General features: G+C 48.0%; 4 protein-coding genes across 4 annotated transcripts; 3 read left to right on the top strand and 1 right to left on the bottom strand.

Annotated features, from left to right (window-relative positions):
• Positions 1-481: 481 nt before the first annotated feature.
• PENARI_c003G06806 (uncharacterized protein) lies at positions 482-8,761 on the top strand (the record flags this gene model as incomplete). Its single annotated transcript, XM_022628472.1, has 6 exons — positions 482-782; positions 839-1,056; positions 1,131-1,533; positions 1,804-4,252; positions 6,428-8,104; positions 8,161-8,761. The coding sequence occupies 6 exons, from the start codon at positions 482-484 to the stop codon at positions 8,759-8,761; spliced, it is 5,649 nt and encodes a 1,882-aa protein (XP_022491739.1).
• A 1,454-nt stretch (positions 8,762-10,215) lies between these two features.
• PENARI_c003G06352 (uncharacterized protein) lies at positions 10,216-11,822 on the bottom strand (the record flags this gene model as incomplete). The annotated part of the gene is made up of 5 exons (XM_022628441.1): positions 10,216-10,524; positions 10,646-10,868; positions 10,918-11,490; positions 11,562-11,617; positions 11,679-11,822. 5 exons carry the CDS (start codon positions 11,820-11,822, stop codon positions 10,216-10,218), a joined length of 1,305 nt encoding a protein of 434 aa, XP_022491318.1.
• A 500-nt stretch (positions 11,823-12,322) lies between these two features.
• PENARI_c003G03178 (alpha/beta hydrolase) lies at positions 12,323-13,540 on the top strand (the record flags this gene model as incomplete). The annotated part of the gene is made up of 4 exons (XM_022628213.1): positions 12,323-12,404; positions 12,666-12,820; positions 12,877-13,171; positions 13,236-13,540. 4 exons carry the CDS (start codon positions 12,323-12,325, stop codon positions 13,538-13,540), a joined length of 837 nt encoding a protein of 278 aa, XP_022491587.1.
• A 699-nt stretch (positions 13,541-14,239) lies between these two features.
• PENARI_c003G08559 (fungal specific transcription factor domain-containing protein) lies at positions 14,240-16,024 on the top strand (the record flags this gene model as incomplete). Its single annotated transcript, XM_022628598.1, has 2 exons — positions 14,240-15,351; positions 15,409-16,024. 2 exons carry the CDS (start codon positions 14,240-14,242, stop codon positions 16,022-16,024), a joined length of 1,728 nt encoding a protein of 575 aa, XP_022491547.1.
• Between the last annotated feature and the right edge of the window lie 44 nt (positions 16,025-16,068).

Raw genomic sequence — 16,068 nt, 5'->3', positions numbered from 1 at the left:
GAAAAACGCGAGGCTGATGCCAATCATGTGACGCACGTCCAATATGTTGATCACCGATGACCTCCCGCCAGGAAGCGTCAACAGCTTATGCTGCACGTCTATCAGAGATTATAGACGGCGCGGATCGAGCCAAGCCGGTTTGTGAGGTCCAAAACAACACTGTTGCCTTTCGAGGGCATCCATTTGTCGGATTGACCCGAGCGGCCACCACGCGAACAGGAACGAGCTACAGCAGGGCTATTACCGCCATAGATCCGGCAGCAAATCGTGCCCATTCAGTCTCTCGTTTCTAACTGTTTAGTAAAGCGCCAGAGAATTCTCTCTCGGCCATCAATAGGACTGTCAGGTGACTGGAGATGATATGCCAAGAAAAGACACTAGGCAGAGTCACCCCACCAACAATCCACAGCTTTTCTACAGTGTTTGTCGTCGGTACCCGGAAACACGGAGTATATGCGACTCGATATAACTCCGTTCTGCGATGGGGTTAAGAACTATCCTCAAGGGCCTGCGGCCCTCGCAAAGCAAAGAGACACCACGGTTGACAGCGCCTGCCGACAAAAACAGTAGCCTAGCACCTGGCACTTCCAACAGCCAGGCGTTGCAGCCAGGCGCATCTAACTCGCGTATTAGCCTTGCCCAAGATGACAATACCCCTCGTGACTTATGGGATGAAGCGTATTTGATTCTCAGCAAAGAAGACCCGAGGCTCTTCCAAAGATATGAGGAGATCATAGCCACAGAAGGAGACGGAAATGGTGATCTTAGACAAAAGAATCTAGGTCAGTTCGTAATATTGCTTCAAGGAAGTTGTTTATCTGACGTGACGGGCGTTCAGCTGCTACTGGATCATATCACCGCGAGGAGCAGCTTCGGCAAATAGCGAAGAACAAGATTGAAGAAATCAATCTGGCGCAATGGAAAGTCGATATCGGTAGCCATTCCGTTGACCTCAGTGGGCAATTCGACAACGCTGTGAAGATCACGATTGCAATCAAGGATTTCGTATCCTCAGCTGTCAGCTCCGAGCCTCATGCAGCACTAGCATGGGCTGGGGTGTGTATTTTCTTGCCGGTATATCCCAGGAGTTGATCAATGCTTTAAAATTGTGTTTTAATGTTTCGCCTTAGCTACTCTTAAACCCGACACAGCAAAAGTCGGATGCCCATGATGGCCTCGAGGCCATACCCTTCATTGTGCGGAGGCTAAGGGTTATGGAGAGACTGATCAGACCAGGAAAGTCCGGATTGACTGAGGGTGGCTATCATGTCGATAGCTTGGAGCTTGTTCGAGACTTTGAAAATGCAGCTGTGGAGCTGTATAGGACAATTCTCGAATTCCAGATCCGATTAGTGAAGCAGCACTCACGGAGTTGGGCAGAACGCTATGGGCGAGATGTTTTCAAAGTCGATGTCTGGACAAGTTTAACGGGACAGATTAAGGCCCTTGAGACAAAGTGTGCCGAGCTTGCTCAGGATCTGAGTCGTGAAAATATCGAAATGGCTTTACAAGACAGCGAGCGCAATATGCAATGTGGGTTCCAAAAGATCCAGCAAGAGATCGAGAGAACGACACGTGGTATTGAGTAACAGACCCTGATGCAATCAATTTGGCGTCAGACCGACGAAGAGCGCAGGTGTGTACAACTGTTCCGACAATCAAATCCATACGAGAACCAAAAGAACAGAACGCCACGAAGGGTCTTGGAGACAGGAAAGTGGTTCTTGGAGAATAAAAAGTTTTTGGATTGGCGAGAGAACGAAGGCTCCGATCTTCTTTGGCTGTCTGCTAAGCCCGGCTCAGGCAAATCCGTTCTGGCAAGGACACTAATTGACGAGGGCCTGGTTACCTTGAGCCACCAAAAGCAGACTGCGGTCTGCTATTTCTTCTTCAAAGATATTTCCCCATACCAAAGAAGCGCACTAAGCGCCATGTCTGCGATTCTGCACCAGTTGTTCTCAGCATTCCCGTCACTGGTAAAACATGCGCTTATTCCCTATGGGCTCAATGGGAAGGAGCTACTTCAATTGTTTGACGAGATGTTTGACATCCTCTGTGAGGCAGCTGCTGATCCAGCTATTGAACAAGTCGTGTGCGTACTGGATGCTCTCGACGAATGTGATGATGATGACCGAGTCCGCCTCGTTGAAACAATTACATCTTTCTACCACGATGCCATGAAAGCCCCAAAAGATCAGCCCAAGTTGAAGTTTCTTTTGACCAGCCGCCCCTATTCCAATATTCACTCGCAATTTCACGAAGTCATGAAAGAGACCCCTACAATCCATTTGTCGGGAGATCAAGAATCCGAAAGGATAAAAGACGAGATTAATCACGTCATTGATGTCGATATCCCAAAACTCGCTGCTAGAAAAGGATTCGATGGAGAGGCAACAGAGTACCTACTCGAGCAATTACATCAAGTTGACAACAGGACATATCTGTGGCTAAACCTGGTAATGGAAGAGATTCGCCTCAGTGAGCGGCCAGCCAATAAACGGGAACTACGCAAGATTATTTCAGACTTGCCGCGGAGTCTGGTTGACGCTTTCGATGCTATCCTGAAGAGATGTCGGCACAGAGAACTTGCAAGGCAGCTCCTGCATATCATTCTGGCAGCCCGGGAGCCTTTGACAGTTGATGACATGAGGATAGCTACAGCCCTTGCGGGCGACCTCGAATATCGTTCATATGAGGAGATTGGGAATGAAAGCTCAGACGAATTCGAACTGAGAATCAAAAACATTTGTGGTCTCTTTGTGACGATAGATGGTGGCTGTGTATTCCTTATTCACCAAACGGCCAAGGAATTTCTGAGACAGACCAATGACAATATTGATCATAACTGTGGACCTTGGAGACATACTTTCAGTGCGCAAGACTCGGAGACACTCATTGCAACCATCTGCATCGCTCTGCTTTCTTTCACATGCTTCTCTAAAGATCAGCTTACAATCGGGGCTGGTGACTCCGATCAAGCTCGCGACGAAATCTTAGCTTATACCAATGATCATCCGTTCTTGGGATATGCAGCAAAGAATTGGATCATTCACTCCCAAGAAGCAAAGCTGGACAACAATCCAAAATGGATGCTGTTAATGGCATCTCTATGCACCGTAACCAAACCGGTGTTCCAAACATGGTATATAATCTATCAAGGATCGAACCAGAATCTGCTCCCTCGGAAAATAACAAGCTTGAATCTCGCCGCTGCCTTCGATTTTACAAATGTGCTGGGTTATTTCTTGGAGAACGGCGAGGATCCAAATGAGCAAGATAGCAATGGAGCAACGCCACTCGCACGCGCTGCGAAGATGTCTAAAAGGGCTGTGCAGCTCCTTTTAGACGCCAACGCAGACATCAATGCTTATGGGTGGGAGGAGCCCTGGTATGATGATATCGACAGTGTTGTCACTGGAATGCAGTTCATGCCTTTCACAGGCACTCCCCTCACTATGGCTGTCATTTCCCGCGATGCTGAGATGGTCGAATACCTCATCAGTCGTGGAGCCGAAATAAACTTTCCCCCACTGGCTGCGATGACACCGCTCATTGCGTCCATTGTATGCAGTGACTCAACAGACATATGTCGCCAGCTGCTTTGTCATGGCGCGAATGTTTCTTTCGAGACACTGTGGGGGGGATCAGAGACCGTGAAATGTACAGCTCTCCATCTTGCAGCCGGACTCAGTAAACCGTCAATTCTGCGGATGCTTGTTGAATCGGAGACCACCAATATAAATCATCAGACTGCGGTGATAGGGAATGGTGTTCGAACGGAAGGCGACGATGCGGCTGGACCCCGATTGAGTTGTGACACACCACAGACTGAAATCAGCAACTCGCACTTATTCCCACATGATCCCCACGATGGAGGGAAGACTAATGAGCGCATTGAGAATGTTGATACAGACGGAAATTGTGAAAGCGACGAAGACGCCTCCGTAATCGACAATGATAATGCCAGTGAATACTACAGGTCTGAAATTAATGAGGACGATGATGAATCTGATACGGATAGCCAGTGGTCTTACGAAGAAGACACAGGGCTTACCGCATTGCACATCGCAGTTAGTTCTGGACTCGTTGAGAATGCCAAGATCCTTCTTGAAAATGGAGCCGATATGCATATCAAGACCGCCCACGGCTATACAGCCATGGAGCGGGCTCTCAATTGGCCTGTTAGCGACAACGATTCTGATTTCGAGACCCACGCTGCTATTAAAGCCCAGATGGTAGCATTGTTCCAACAGTACGATCATGGAACTCGATCGACGGTAAGCTGCCCGGTTCCAAGATTCTTCCGAATGCTGATCAGTTGCTCTGTGTTAGGGATTGTCCGCACATCGGGCTTGACTCCTACAGCACCGGTAAATAATCCCGCGCATCGCTCGTCGTGTTGCTCACCAGTTTCTGGGTTGAAAACTATAATGGTTGTGTGACGAGAAGGGGGGATTTTGAATGCGGGTAGTTATTTATGATCTTCCGTTATTTTAAGCCTCTATGTACTTTGATATAGATCTTCTACATGGAGAATAGAGTTCTTCGCTCATCAGAGCCGTATTGCGGAAATGACCCGCACAGCTTAACGCCGAAGTCCAAGCTATAAAGTTCAATTAATTACATTTTTTATTACAGTTAGTTAACACGTAAGCTCTTATAGTGTAAATGGCCTTAGTGCAAGTCGTCCAATGCCAATGCTCGACGTCAATGAAATACTGGAAATATGCTGAAGAGAGTACATACGACCACAGGGTGTGGAGAACAGGGCTTCCCGTCCGCTCAGCCGTACTTAAGCCACACGCCGGTAAGTTAGTAGTTAGGTGGGTGACCACTAGCGAATCCTTACTGTTGTATGTTTTTTGTCTTTGTTTTGTTTTTTTTTTTGCTTCTAGCTGTACCTGTAACATAACCATGCGATCCACACAATATCTCATGAATATTTGGTCAGTTTTGTTATGTTCCCAGCGTCCTCTGGTGATTCAGAGACACATAAAGATTAGGATAGGGCATTTTGTTTTACTATCTTTATCTTCACCACGACTACTTTGTTCTTTATACTTTGGTTTGTTACTGCAGTCTAGTACATCCATCCATATTCGACAAAAAAGGGAAATGAATAAAAGAGTGATATAAAAAGGCACAAAAACATACAACAGTAAGGATTCGCTAGTGGTCACCCACCTAACTACTAACTTACCGGCGTGTGGCTTAAGTACGGCTGAGCGGACGGGAAGCCCTGTTCTCCACACCCTATGGTCGTATGTACTTATTGCATCATTGTAGCAACTTATATCGCCATTCTGTAAAGCATTGGTCCGTATGAAGGAAGCCTAAAAGTCTTGGAGTGCGGATAAGGACAGAGTCACGCGGCCGCATTGACCCTAATCGCAATGATTAGACCGCGTCGAAATCACTTATAGACCTAGAACTAGGCACCATTTACGCGTAGTATATAAAGTGAAAGTACCAGAGATCATGACAAGGCTGTATTTAACAATTTGCAGCGATTTCGCTTGGGGCTCCGAATGGAACTGTGGGGGTTCGAGAACACCGGCCAATAGGAACAATCGAACCTTCTTAGCAGATTCTTCCATTAGGGGGGCACGCGACAAGTTGCCCAGTAGGGAAATTTCACGTAGCTGTAGGAAATGTAGCCAACCTTGGAATTTATACGAAACTCAGAAGAGCTGTGCCGGCGTTAGCCACAATATCATCACTAATATCTTGCCAGAGGCTCTCTTAGCTCCTGTAGGGCTACCCTGTTACCTCCATGCGCGGACGTCCTCTGCCGATCTTTGACCGAAACACCTCGTGGCGGGCTGTGGAGTAAGACCACGACCGCCCGTTGGACCCTTGGAGAGCCCTGCGCGCTCATTTCCGTTCGTCTCCTATATTCCACTTTTAGCAGCCTGCGATTCATGCGCTCCTTTTTCTTACTCTCATAGACATCCATCTCCCCCTTAGACGTGTCTTTTGCTGTATCCTCATATGACTTAACGGCCACTTCGCTTCTTTACATGCATGAGCGATGGAATCTTCCGACCGGCTAGGGGGTGTCCCCCACAAACTCCGTGGCCAACTTCTGGAAGCGCTCCTCTTCGCCCTTACTGTCGCCAAATCTCCTCAGCACTATCTTGACCTTGGCTGGGCAGCTTCACGTAAATATCTTTTCTCTGTCATTTTGATCTCCCTCGTGTTGTCCAAATGTTTCCATATCTTCGTCCATTTGAAGTCAATGACGCTTCCATCCCTTCTTTGGGGCCCCACCTTCTTTCTGGTGGATATACTATTGATCCTGGTCGCATGCGGTCTGACCCGATCGTTCGAATGGCGGACTACTCGGGACATTGCGGCCGTGGTCACTGTATTATCCAGGTAAGCTATCGTCGGACCCTGAAATACTCAAATGCTAACGCAACTTTAGTCTCGGTCTCTCTGGAATGACCGCCGCTAATATCTCTTTTTACGTCCAAACGGGCCTGGAGATCTACTGGCGGAGATCGAAAACATTCCATAAGGACGTGTCGGCCAAGACAGTCCTATCAGGATTGTTTGTCGCATTCGTTGTAGAGGGATTGATTATGGTCGGTGCATACTTTGCTACGCCGTATCTATTCCGTGCGACAGATGCGTTCCTGGAGATTTGGGCTTCAGTCTTTTCCGCCATATTCAGTCGCTGCCGTCGCAAGAAACCCTTGCCAGATCCAGAGATCTACGAGGAGATCGCCATCGATGACTACGATGACAGTGACAGCGATTCCGTAGCCCTGCTGGATACACCCAGAGTCCCGCCCGTGCAGAAGACCCATTCGCTGTTGAAGCGTGTCATCGTGATCCTGTGCAGTTCCGTCATCATTTTCCTCTGTCTTGTTCGTCCACAGGATACGGCGTACAGTTTTCTCTCTGAGTCCCTACCTCTCGCACCATTTGGCGGCCCCAAATATCGGCCTGCTCATGTAACTGCTGCGTCGCTACGGGGCTACTTCCCTTTGTTGAAAGACCGTTCCGCTCTGGATTATTTCCCGAAATTTGACTGGTTGCCTGTGGACGAGTCCACAGGTGAATTCCCTGATTGGTCGCCATTCCGCTATCTTAATTTCAGCAGGACTATCCAGGAATCTAAGTATGCACACTACAACCCGTTGAAAGATCCTTTGCACACCCCGAACCTCCAAAACAACATTTTGGAGCCTCTTCGTGAAGCGCTTCACGACGGAAGTGTGAAGATTAAGCATGTCATTCTCGTCAAGTTGGAAAGCACCCGCCAGGACATCTGGCCCTTCCGCTCCGACTCTTACATCATGGACCGCATCAATGGGTCTTACGGAAATGGCAGTATCCCCGAGGACGTCCTAGCCAGACTTTCCAACCTCACCCCCACCGCGGAGAGGTTGACCGGATTTGAAACTGGATTCCGCAAGGATAAAGAGCGTCCAAAGCCATATGGTGGCATCAGTGCGAGCAAAGCTTATACATCCGGTACCTATACCTTGAAGAGTATCACGGGCACTGTTTGTGGTGCCAACCCCATGGCTGTCGAAAACCAGCTCGAGTACATGCACGATATCTATCAACCTTGCTTGCCGCACATCTTCGAAGCATTGAACCACCAGCCGAACACCACCAGCCACGGAGATAGTTGGACTTCCTGGCCTTGGCACACTCAGTGGATGCAATCGCACTACGGCACCTGGGACAAGCAGGAGCTCCTCACTCCTCATCTAGGGTACAAACATATCATGACACGGGAATCAATCAATGATGCTGGGAGGAAGTACATCCCAGAAGAGAACGAAGAAGAAGAAGATCACGGCCATGAGGACAAGGTACTGAAGAATTACATTCGGGATCTGTTTGCCGATGCCAAAAAGAACAACACTCGCCTGTTCCTCAGCCATCTGACCCACAATACCCATACTCCTTATTTCATCCCCGGTAAATATCAGGAAATGATGGGACATGCGAATTCCGGACTCAACGAGAAGTTGAACAGACACCTTAATACCATGCAATACCAAGATCAGTGGATTTCCGAGATCCTGGAGGTTCTCGAAGAAGCCGGCGTCGCAGACGAGACCCTTCTCGTCATGGCTGGTGACCAGTAAGTTTCGCCTACATCAAACACCACATCTAGGCCGCCCACTAACCAGAATCCAGCGGTCTATCACTCCCGAATGACGGGGGTATCACAGCCTTCCATGACCCGCACGTTTCCAGTTTCCATGTGCCTCTGTTTTTCTCCCACCCCAAGATACCTCAAATCGAAGTCGACAGCCCCGTTCTCTCAACACAAATCCTCCCCACCCTCTTGGATCTCCTCATCGAAACCTCCTCAATGGATGAACAGTCCACAAAGATCCTGAACGACCTACTGCCCTTGTATGAGGGCCAGTCAATGCTGCGACCCCTCATCACCGAGCAAGATGGCAAGCAAGAATGGCATTTCTCCACCATGAACCCCGGAGGAACATGGGTTTCCATGCGATCCGCCGCGAAGCCATACCGTCTCGTCGTGCCCCTTGTGGCCGACGCCCCGTGGCGATTCACCAACGTCGTCAAAGACCCACTTGAGCTGTCCCCTGAGGAAAACCTTGATGTCATCACTCTGATTGATGTCGTGCAGAATACTGCTGGCGTTGATGCCGCCAGGTGGCTGACTGAGGCTGCCCATGTGGCTCAGTGGTGGATTCTGGAAAACAGACGCCGCTGGAAATTTGATCCTGAGAACCCAGAGTTCTCTAACGGGTTGATTGTTTGATTCCTTGATTCGAACAAGTGACGCTGTGTATAGTCTCCGACTGACGTCTTTATTGCACGTTGGCCTCTGCTGAAAGAAGGTGATACGAATCCAGCGGCGTGCGGTCCTCGAACCGCACAATATGTATAAGAACGAGCCACTGCACACTGCTGTATATAACTTTTGGGAAGGAAGCTCGCTTCACCGCTGAAGTGATTTACCGAACCCCCGGATCACATCGGGTGTCAGGTAGTTCTGCCTTGTCCATGACATATCAATATATACCCATGTACATGTTTTGGGATGCCGAAACGGGAAATAGAGCAGGCCTGTATTATATATTCCGGAGATGCGAAATTGATTTACGTGCAAAGTGCTTAACCAACTGAAGCCGTAGGATCCTTTGTTCGAACATGAATATCGCTTAGCTTTAAGCATACCAGCCGTCTGACTCTTTTGCCTTTCTCATGGCTCGCTCTTTATTGGGACAAGGCAATGCGGCACAATCCCGATCAAATAGTTAGCAGAGGGGTCTTGAAATGAACAGTCATGAGAATCTCCTCGTAGAAATTTGAGTTGTCTAATTTACTGTCGCTTATCGAAGTTCTGGGAAACGCTGTCACTGGCGAAAACACCACCTATCTCGGCGTGGCCTTAGACCTGGTCCGATTGGCGGCATTGGTGTGTGGGGCTACCCGGCATACGCTGTGATTGGTGAGGGAAGCTTTGGTCTCGCATATCTATATCCCAACGTCTATAAACTAAAGCCCGGGAAGATAGACATCTGGAGAAGGTATCTCTTCTCATTTCGATAGATCCTTTTGCCAACTCTACGTATATTACATTCATATCCTGTGGGAGTTACTAAACAGACGCCCTTTTCGTGATAAATGGACATATTTTGTAGACAAAAAAATCTTAGGGGATATAACAACGAGACCAGGAGAAGATATAATGGTAGAGCGTATGAGAAATAAAATAGAATGCGAAATTTGATGGGGGGAAACAAATGCCAAGCTTGTTCAATGGCCTGATCATTATGCTTCACTATGTTTACCACTGTCCGCAACTTGTAAAACCTCCTCCCTATTTCCTTCGACCCCTTGCACAATATCTAGAGCGCCCGGATCAAGTGATGCACTTTTCCTGAAAGAAATGTAGAAGACACCCCCAGCAACGAAGCTCACAATCCCTAGAGATCCATACATCCATACAAGATAAGGGTCCTGTGATACCGGAGTGAGACCAATACAAATCGCTGCCGCAATACCGATCATGAGCCAAAACAGGGCAGAGATAAAAGATCTCAAGCTGAGACAATTGTTATTAATTGTATTAAGCAGTGTCAGGGGGGACTGTTGACTCACTTTTTTGGGGCGTGTGTGAAGGCAAGTTCCAAGCCAGTTACGATAACAAAAGCTTCGGAGATAGCGACAAATATATACGCAGGAGCCTGAATCCACACGTGTATACTTTTAGTTGGTGATATGTAGATAAAGTGTTGTAACACGCTCGCGTAGACCATGGAGGCTGAAACAAGCAGGAAACCGGTAAAGATGCGACGGACTGGGCTGAAGTTGATTTTGAATTTGCGGAGGAATGGATAAAGCCCCACTAAAGGTATGATTGTGAGCAGATGTTTTGGTCTTATCGTTATGAGGAGACGCACAGTCAAGAAGTGGAATGAAAATACACAAGGCGATTGGATCTAGGTTTTGTAGGAGGTCGTTGGGTGTTCCATGCAGCGCCATTTGACCAGCTTGTGAGATAAGATTGTTCCAAATCTGGATCCAACAAATGAAATAGAATGGAAGAAAGACAAACATCTGGTGGGCTTGTAAGCATGTGTTTGTTTTGAAAGATGGAAGTCCAACCCACTCTGCAGCTTCTAAATCCCCGACGGACGTCTGAAACGTACTGATCTGTGTAGCGAGATGAAGATGCAAATGGGTACTTGCTCAAGCGACCGGCAGCCTCAAGGGATGAGGGCTTTGCATCATGGAAGTGTTTCTCCTGTCGGACAATGTTCAGGACTTTGCATGCATCTATAATGGCGGACCCCTGTGGAAGGACCTTAACATATCGCTTCTGGCCGGATAGGAAAACAATAGCCGAGAGACATATTGCACTGGTAACGATAAGTCTTCGCAATATATCGTGTTTCTTATCGGACTTACATTAATGGAATCAAATATGCAAGCCAGAAAGATGCCTTGGCCTCAACATTAACTGTGATCAAGGGCGAGAGCGCACCGACGTTGACGACCCAGTAGAACCACATGAAGAGTCGCTGTATGGTTAATTCGGGGTCAACAACCACGATCTCACCTGTTTTCAGCGTCTTCAGAACTGGTTCCGCATTCTGGTATTGCTCGGCGCACATGGGGGTCACGTTGGCCTTGATTCCACCGGTTCCCAGGCCAATTATGACCATCGCAGCAACCAAACCGCCAAATCCAGCATTACTGTGAATACCGGCCGGTGTTGCGGTAGCGACCAAGATAGTCAAGCCAATGATGTAGACTCCTAGAGAGATAGTGATGGCTTTGAATTTACCGACATATTGGTCTGATGAACTCTTAGCAATAGTTTTGTAATATTGCTGGGGATATGAGACTGTACCTGCGACGATCGCACCAATTATGGTAGATGCGTAAGCCCAGAATTTGAAAAAGTTTCCGAGGGCTGATGCGACTGCTTGCCCTTTGCCTAGCGCACCGGGGAGGTCTGAGCCAGGAACATAGGGGTTACTAGATAGTGAAAGTAGTTAGACTTCCTCCCCGACATATTCGTTTATTCATCAATGTCGGACTTGACGCACTTAATATAATTCTGCAATGGACCGCTGAGGCCAAAGTAAGTAAACCGCTCGCCAAGCTAATGAGTCCGTATTAGCATGCAAATGTGGATTTCGACGTGTGGTAGTGGAGTAGCACACCTCGACAACAAGGATCAGTAGTGCGACAGGTGGGAATTTGTCAGGGATACGCCGGCGTCCAGCGTGGAGATCGGCTGGCGCCTGGTCAATCTTGTGCATGCCATTTATGTGTTCTCCCCGATCATCGACTGCGACAGAATCCATTTCGGCGGAGCAAGACGTTGAAAATATAATCCTGTACTACTCAGTAAAGATGTAGATGAACGTGTTTAATTTAACCAACGCTCAGTCGGTGGAACTGACCAGACCAACCTGGGGTGGCCCACTATGCCCCCGCAGATAAGACGCCCCCACACGATGCCTATCGGAGCCCTAGATCGGAGCCGAGGTGTCCTTGTATGCCGCCAACCGGAGTCCTGCAGTATATCCAAAGTTTATCGAAGGGTTACAAAGATCATTGACACTGACATATCTTGACTGAGAGACATTTACGATTAACTCCACGTGGCTCATTTAGCATTTTCTCCTTTGGCAAATCCTTTTGATCACCAAGCCAATTGCTCCGACCGATCACGATGTCTACTACACAGACAGCAATTGCGATAGAAGAGGACAGGAAAGAATCACGCTTGTCTATCCCGAAAAGGTTCTTGGATGGTTTAGATCCTGAATGGGTAAATTTATGGGAAAGGCATGGTAGCTCCATGGTGAGAGCCGACGAGGTATCTCTCGAAGAATTTCGGAAAAGTCCCGCTGCATACAGCTTCACCTTCCCAACATGCCCAGGTAAGATTGACTCTGCCTTATGAGAGTTGGTTAGTTATAGCCGTCACCCCAACGCTCACTATAATCAAGGACCAGCCGTGTTTCATGTTGAGGACATAGAGGTCCCTGTTTCGCAACCCGCTGGAAAGATTTTGATCAGGGTCTATACCCCTGAAGGGCCAGGGCCATTTCCTGTTCACTTGAATTTCCATGGAGGTATGGCTGTCTTAAAATTGCAATCCTGGTCGCCAGCACTAAATTTCTGGCTTCTATTGAATTTAGGCGGATGGGTTCTTGGAAATCTCAATTCTGAGGCAGCGTGGTGCCGGCACATGTGCAACAAAGCTCAAATTAAAGTTATAGATGTTGACTACCGTCTCGCTCCCGAGTTCCCGTACCCAACTAGCATCTACGACTCGTGGGATGCTGTGAAATGGGTAAGCTACCCCATGCCTCTTTTATCCTGCTTTACTGACGCAGAATGCGAGTACAGACAATTGCAAATGCCTCTAGGCTCAATATTGATTCGTCGAGTGTTTCTATTGGAGGCCTATCGGCAGGAGGTCAAATGACAGCAGTATTAGGCCATTTTGCCCGCGATGCAGGCGTTGACCTGAAACTGCAGCTGATCATTGTTCCAGCGACAGACATGCGCTACTGTCTAAGAACACGAGAGTTGAACAAGGCCACTTGTCCCTATGAAAGTGTCTTGCTATACCATGATGCACCTTGGGGCCCCTTGGGGAGAGAGCAATGGTTTCTGAAATATTGGTTGGGCGATGATGACGGTACGAGTTCCTTTCTCATTTCCCTCGTGCAAATACCTTCATTACTAAACTAACAATTTTTCAGACGTGCAAGAAAGTATCTTGACGAAGGACTGGATTTGCACACCCGTTCTTGCTCCCTCATTTGAAAACCTTGCGAAGGCACACATTATCACGGCCGAGTTTGATCTTGAACGGGATGAAGGGGAGTTTTATGGTCTACTTATGCAGAATGCTGGGAATGAAGTCACAATGAAGAGATACCCGGGCATGCCCCATGCGTTTGCGCACTACAATCACCCAGAAAGAGGACTTTCGCAAAGCTTTGCGTATATTGAAGATACGAGTCGACTCCTTCGGGAGGTGCATTTTGGCAAGAGGGGAGAATAATTTGAGATGTATATGGCAAAACTAAGCGGTATCAATATATATGTGAGATTTGATGTCATATCCGTCAATACTTCCTGTTATCCTTTCTGGAATTTTACTTCGCGCGAATAGGTCTCATAAGAGGCCCGTGTTTAGACCTCGTGGGCACGTGGTTTCTTTAGCCCTAGCAACTGACCTGTAAGTCGGGCGTGAGCGGCTGTGTCGGAGTGAGCATTTAGTCCACCAGCTTGCGTCAAAGAGAATATGTCTATTGTGCAATTGTCCAAGAGTGATTGGCACTTATAAAACGTGTTGTCACGTGGAAGGTGGGGCTTAGTTGCCTCTCAACCTCGTGGTATTCACCCAACCAAAGTCAACACCCATAACTTTCGAAGATTAGAAAATCCTCAGATGTCAGGCAGAGCTCGAAGGTACATGAGCAAGCGAGATCGCGCGTGTGACTCCTGTCGGGCGAAGAAGGCAGCCTGTCGCATTGATCGATCGCCTCCTTGTTATCTTTGCACACTTCATAGGAAAGAGTGCACATTCATGCAGCCAACGGCAAGGACACGGCAACCGTTTTCCAATACAATATGTCCCGTCGTTTCAGATGATGAGTTAGATCCGTGCTCAAGGTTGCACGAGGTTCCAGCAGTTGGCGACTCGGCTGATGATATTTTGATGGCAATTGATGATGGTGCAAACAATCCAGTTGCCGGTATGTCAGAAGGGTTTACTGGTCTTTTTGACCGGTCTGAAGCTTCGATAGCAGGTTTATTTGACGATGGGACGTGGGCAACTGGATTTAGTCCGGGGAGTTTCTTTCACACGTCCCCACAGTTGCCAAGAGTTCGACAGTCGGCCGATGAAGAATCACCACAAGCTACTTGTCCAGCAGTGCCCACAGAAAGGGAGGGCCCTTCCATTTGTCTTGACACTCAAGGTTCAATGACAGCACAATTACTCGGCAGCACTGGCGACATGGACCCTTTACTGATCCGTCGGTACCAGTACAATACATCTGAGGCTTTTCATTTCAAAAATCTCAGTATCCAATCCGTATCGTCAGGCTCCAACCCAATCCAGTTTTTAATGTCAAAACCATCAATATTCGGTGCCAGCAGGGAAGAAAATGGATGCGACAACGTTTCGACGCTTGAATTGAGGCAGAAACTCGAATCCTTGGTACCAGCAGGTATTGGCCTCAGACTTATCAGTCTATTTGATAGGATCGTCATACCAGAATATCCTATGCTCGTTCCACCAGGTCAACTAAATCCCAAGACCACCGCGCCATACCTCCTTGCAAGCGCATATCTAATAGTCGAGCCCTTCACTAAATTTGACGAAAAACTATGCATTGATCTCGCATACGATAAGCCATCGGCAGTCGCACTTCATCAAATTATCAACGAAGCGATTCCATATGAAGTGCATGCACCGAAGCTATGCATCATACAGACATTGCTTACTTTGGTCATTCGACCTTACCCGAACCCAATTGTGTTAGATAGTGGCTTCAAATGGTCACAGCTCGCTACTCTTATTGCTTGCGCTCACACCCTCGGGCTGCATTTGGATCCAAGCTCTTGGCAAATATCTTCATGGGAAATATTTCGGAGACGGTGCTTGTCTTGTCTCATTTATTCGACAGACAAGTGGCTTGCATTGAGTCTTGGGCGTCCAGCTTTGCTGCATTATGATAACTGGCTCGTGACAAGTCTTAGCCAAAATGATTATTCTATTAGCAGCCTTGATCCTTTGGCTTGGTCAAAAATTATGAAGCGAGCGGAACTCGACTCTCTGCTTGACCGTGTCCTAACCCAATTATAGTAAGTCAATCCGCCTGTCTATTAGTTTGCCCTAATTTTGCGACTAATCCAAATTAGTTCTCCTCGTTCCATCAATGCGTTGTGTGCCGATTTTCAGAAGACCATCGCAATAACTGGTCCATTACTTCAGGATCTCCATTTGTGGCATGGACAAGCATCCGCATCATCGAGCCATTCCCGACCATCAGATCAAGGCAGACCAGTGGGGCTAGAGAGGACGCTTGAAATGGAGTACCATTATATTCATTTAAGCATTTGCAGGGCTGCCCTCAGACCATTCATGCAGCCAACTGTTGAAAGGTCGGATGATGCAGAGTATGCGATGGCACGTGAGCAGGCCCGGATCCGAGCAGAAGTTTGCCTCTGGGCAGCGGTTGAATATATTCACGATTTAAAGCCTGAGGATCTTGAAACTGTATGGCCAGCCTGGAGTGCGACCGCATTCTCATCCATATGTTTCCAGATACTCGAAATGGCCGCGAGCTCCGTTGATCGTAAGGAGGCAGATAAGTGGGTGGCTTGTCTCCGTGACGTGCGCCGAGACATGCGCCTGAAGGGCGATTTTCTACCTTGCCTTCATCTTGGCCTTCTGCGGATTGACTCCATATTTTGGAAGGGGGTGGAGAATGTGTTGCACCTGGAAGAGCATGTTCGGCAAGCCTTTGCATCATGATCAAGCATACCACGTCGTCCTCTTGACATAACCGGTCCGGTCAA

This window comes from Penicillium arizonense (assembly GCF_001773325.1).
Source record: "Penicillium arizonense strain CBS 141311 chromosome Unknown PENARI_contig003, whole genome shotgun sequence".
Taxonomy (NCBI): domain Eukaryota; kingdom Fungi; phylum Ascomycota; class Eurotiomycetes; order Eurotiales; family Aspergillaceae; genus Penicillium; species Penicillium arizonense.
The sequence above is the reverse complement of the archived record's forward strand: the minus strand, read 5'-3'. Positions and strand labels throughout refer to the sequence as shown.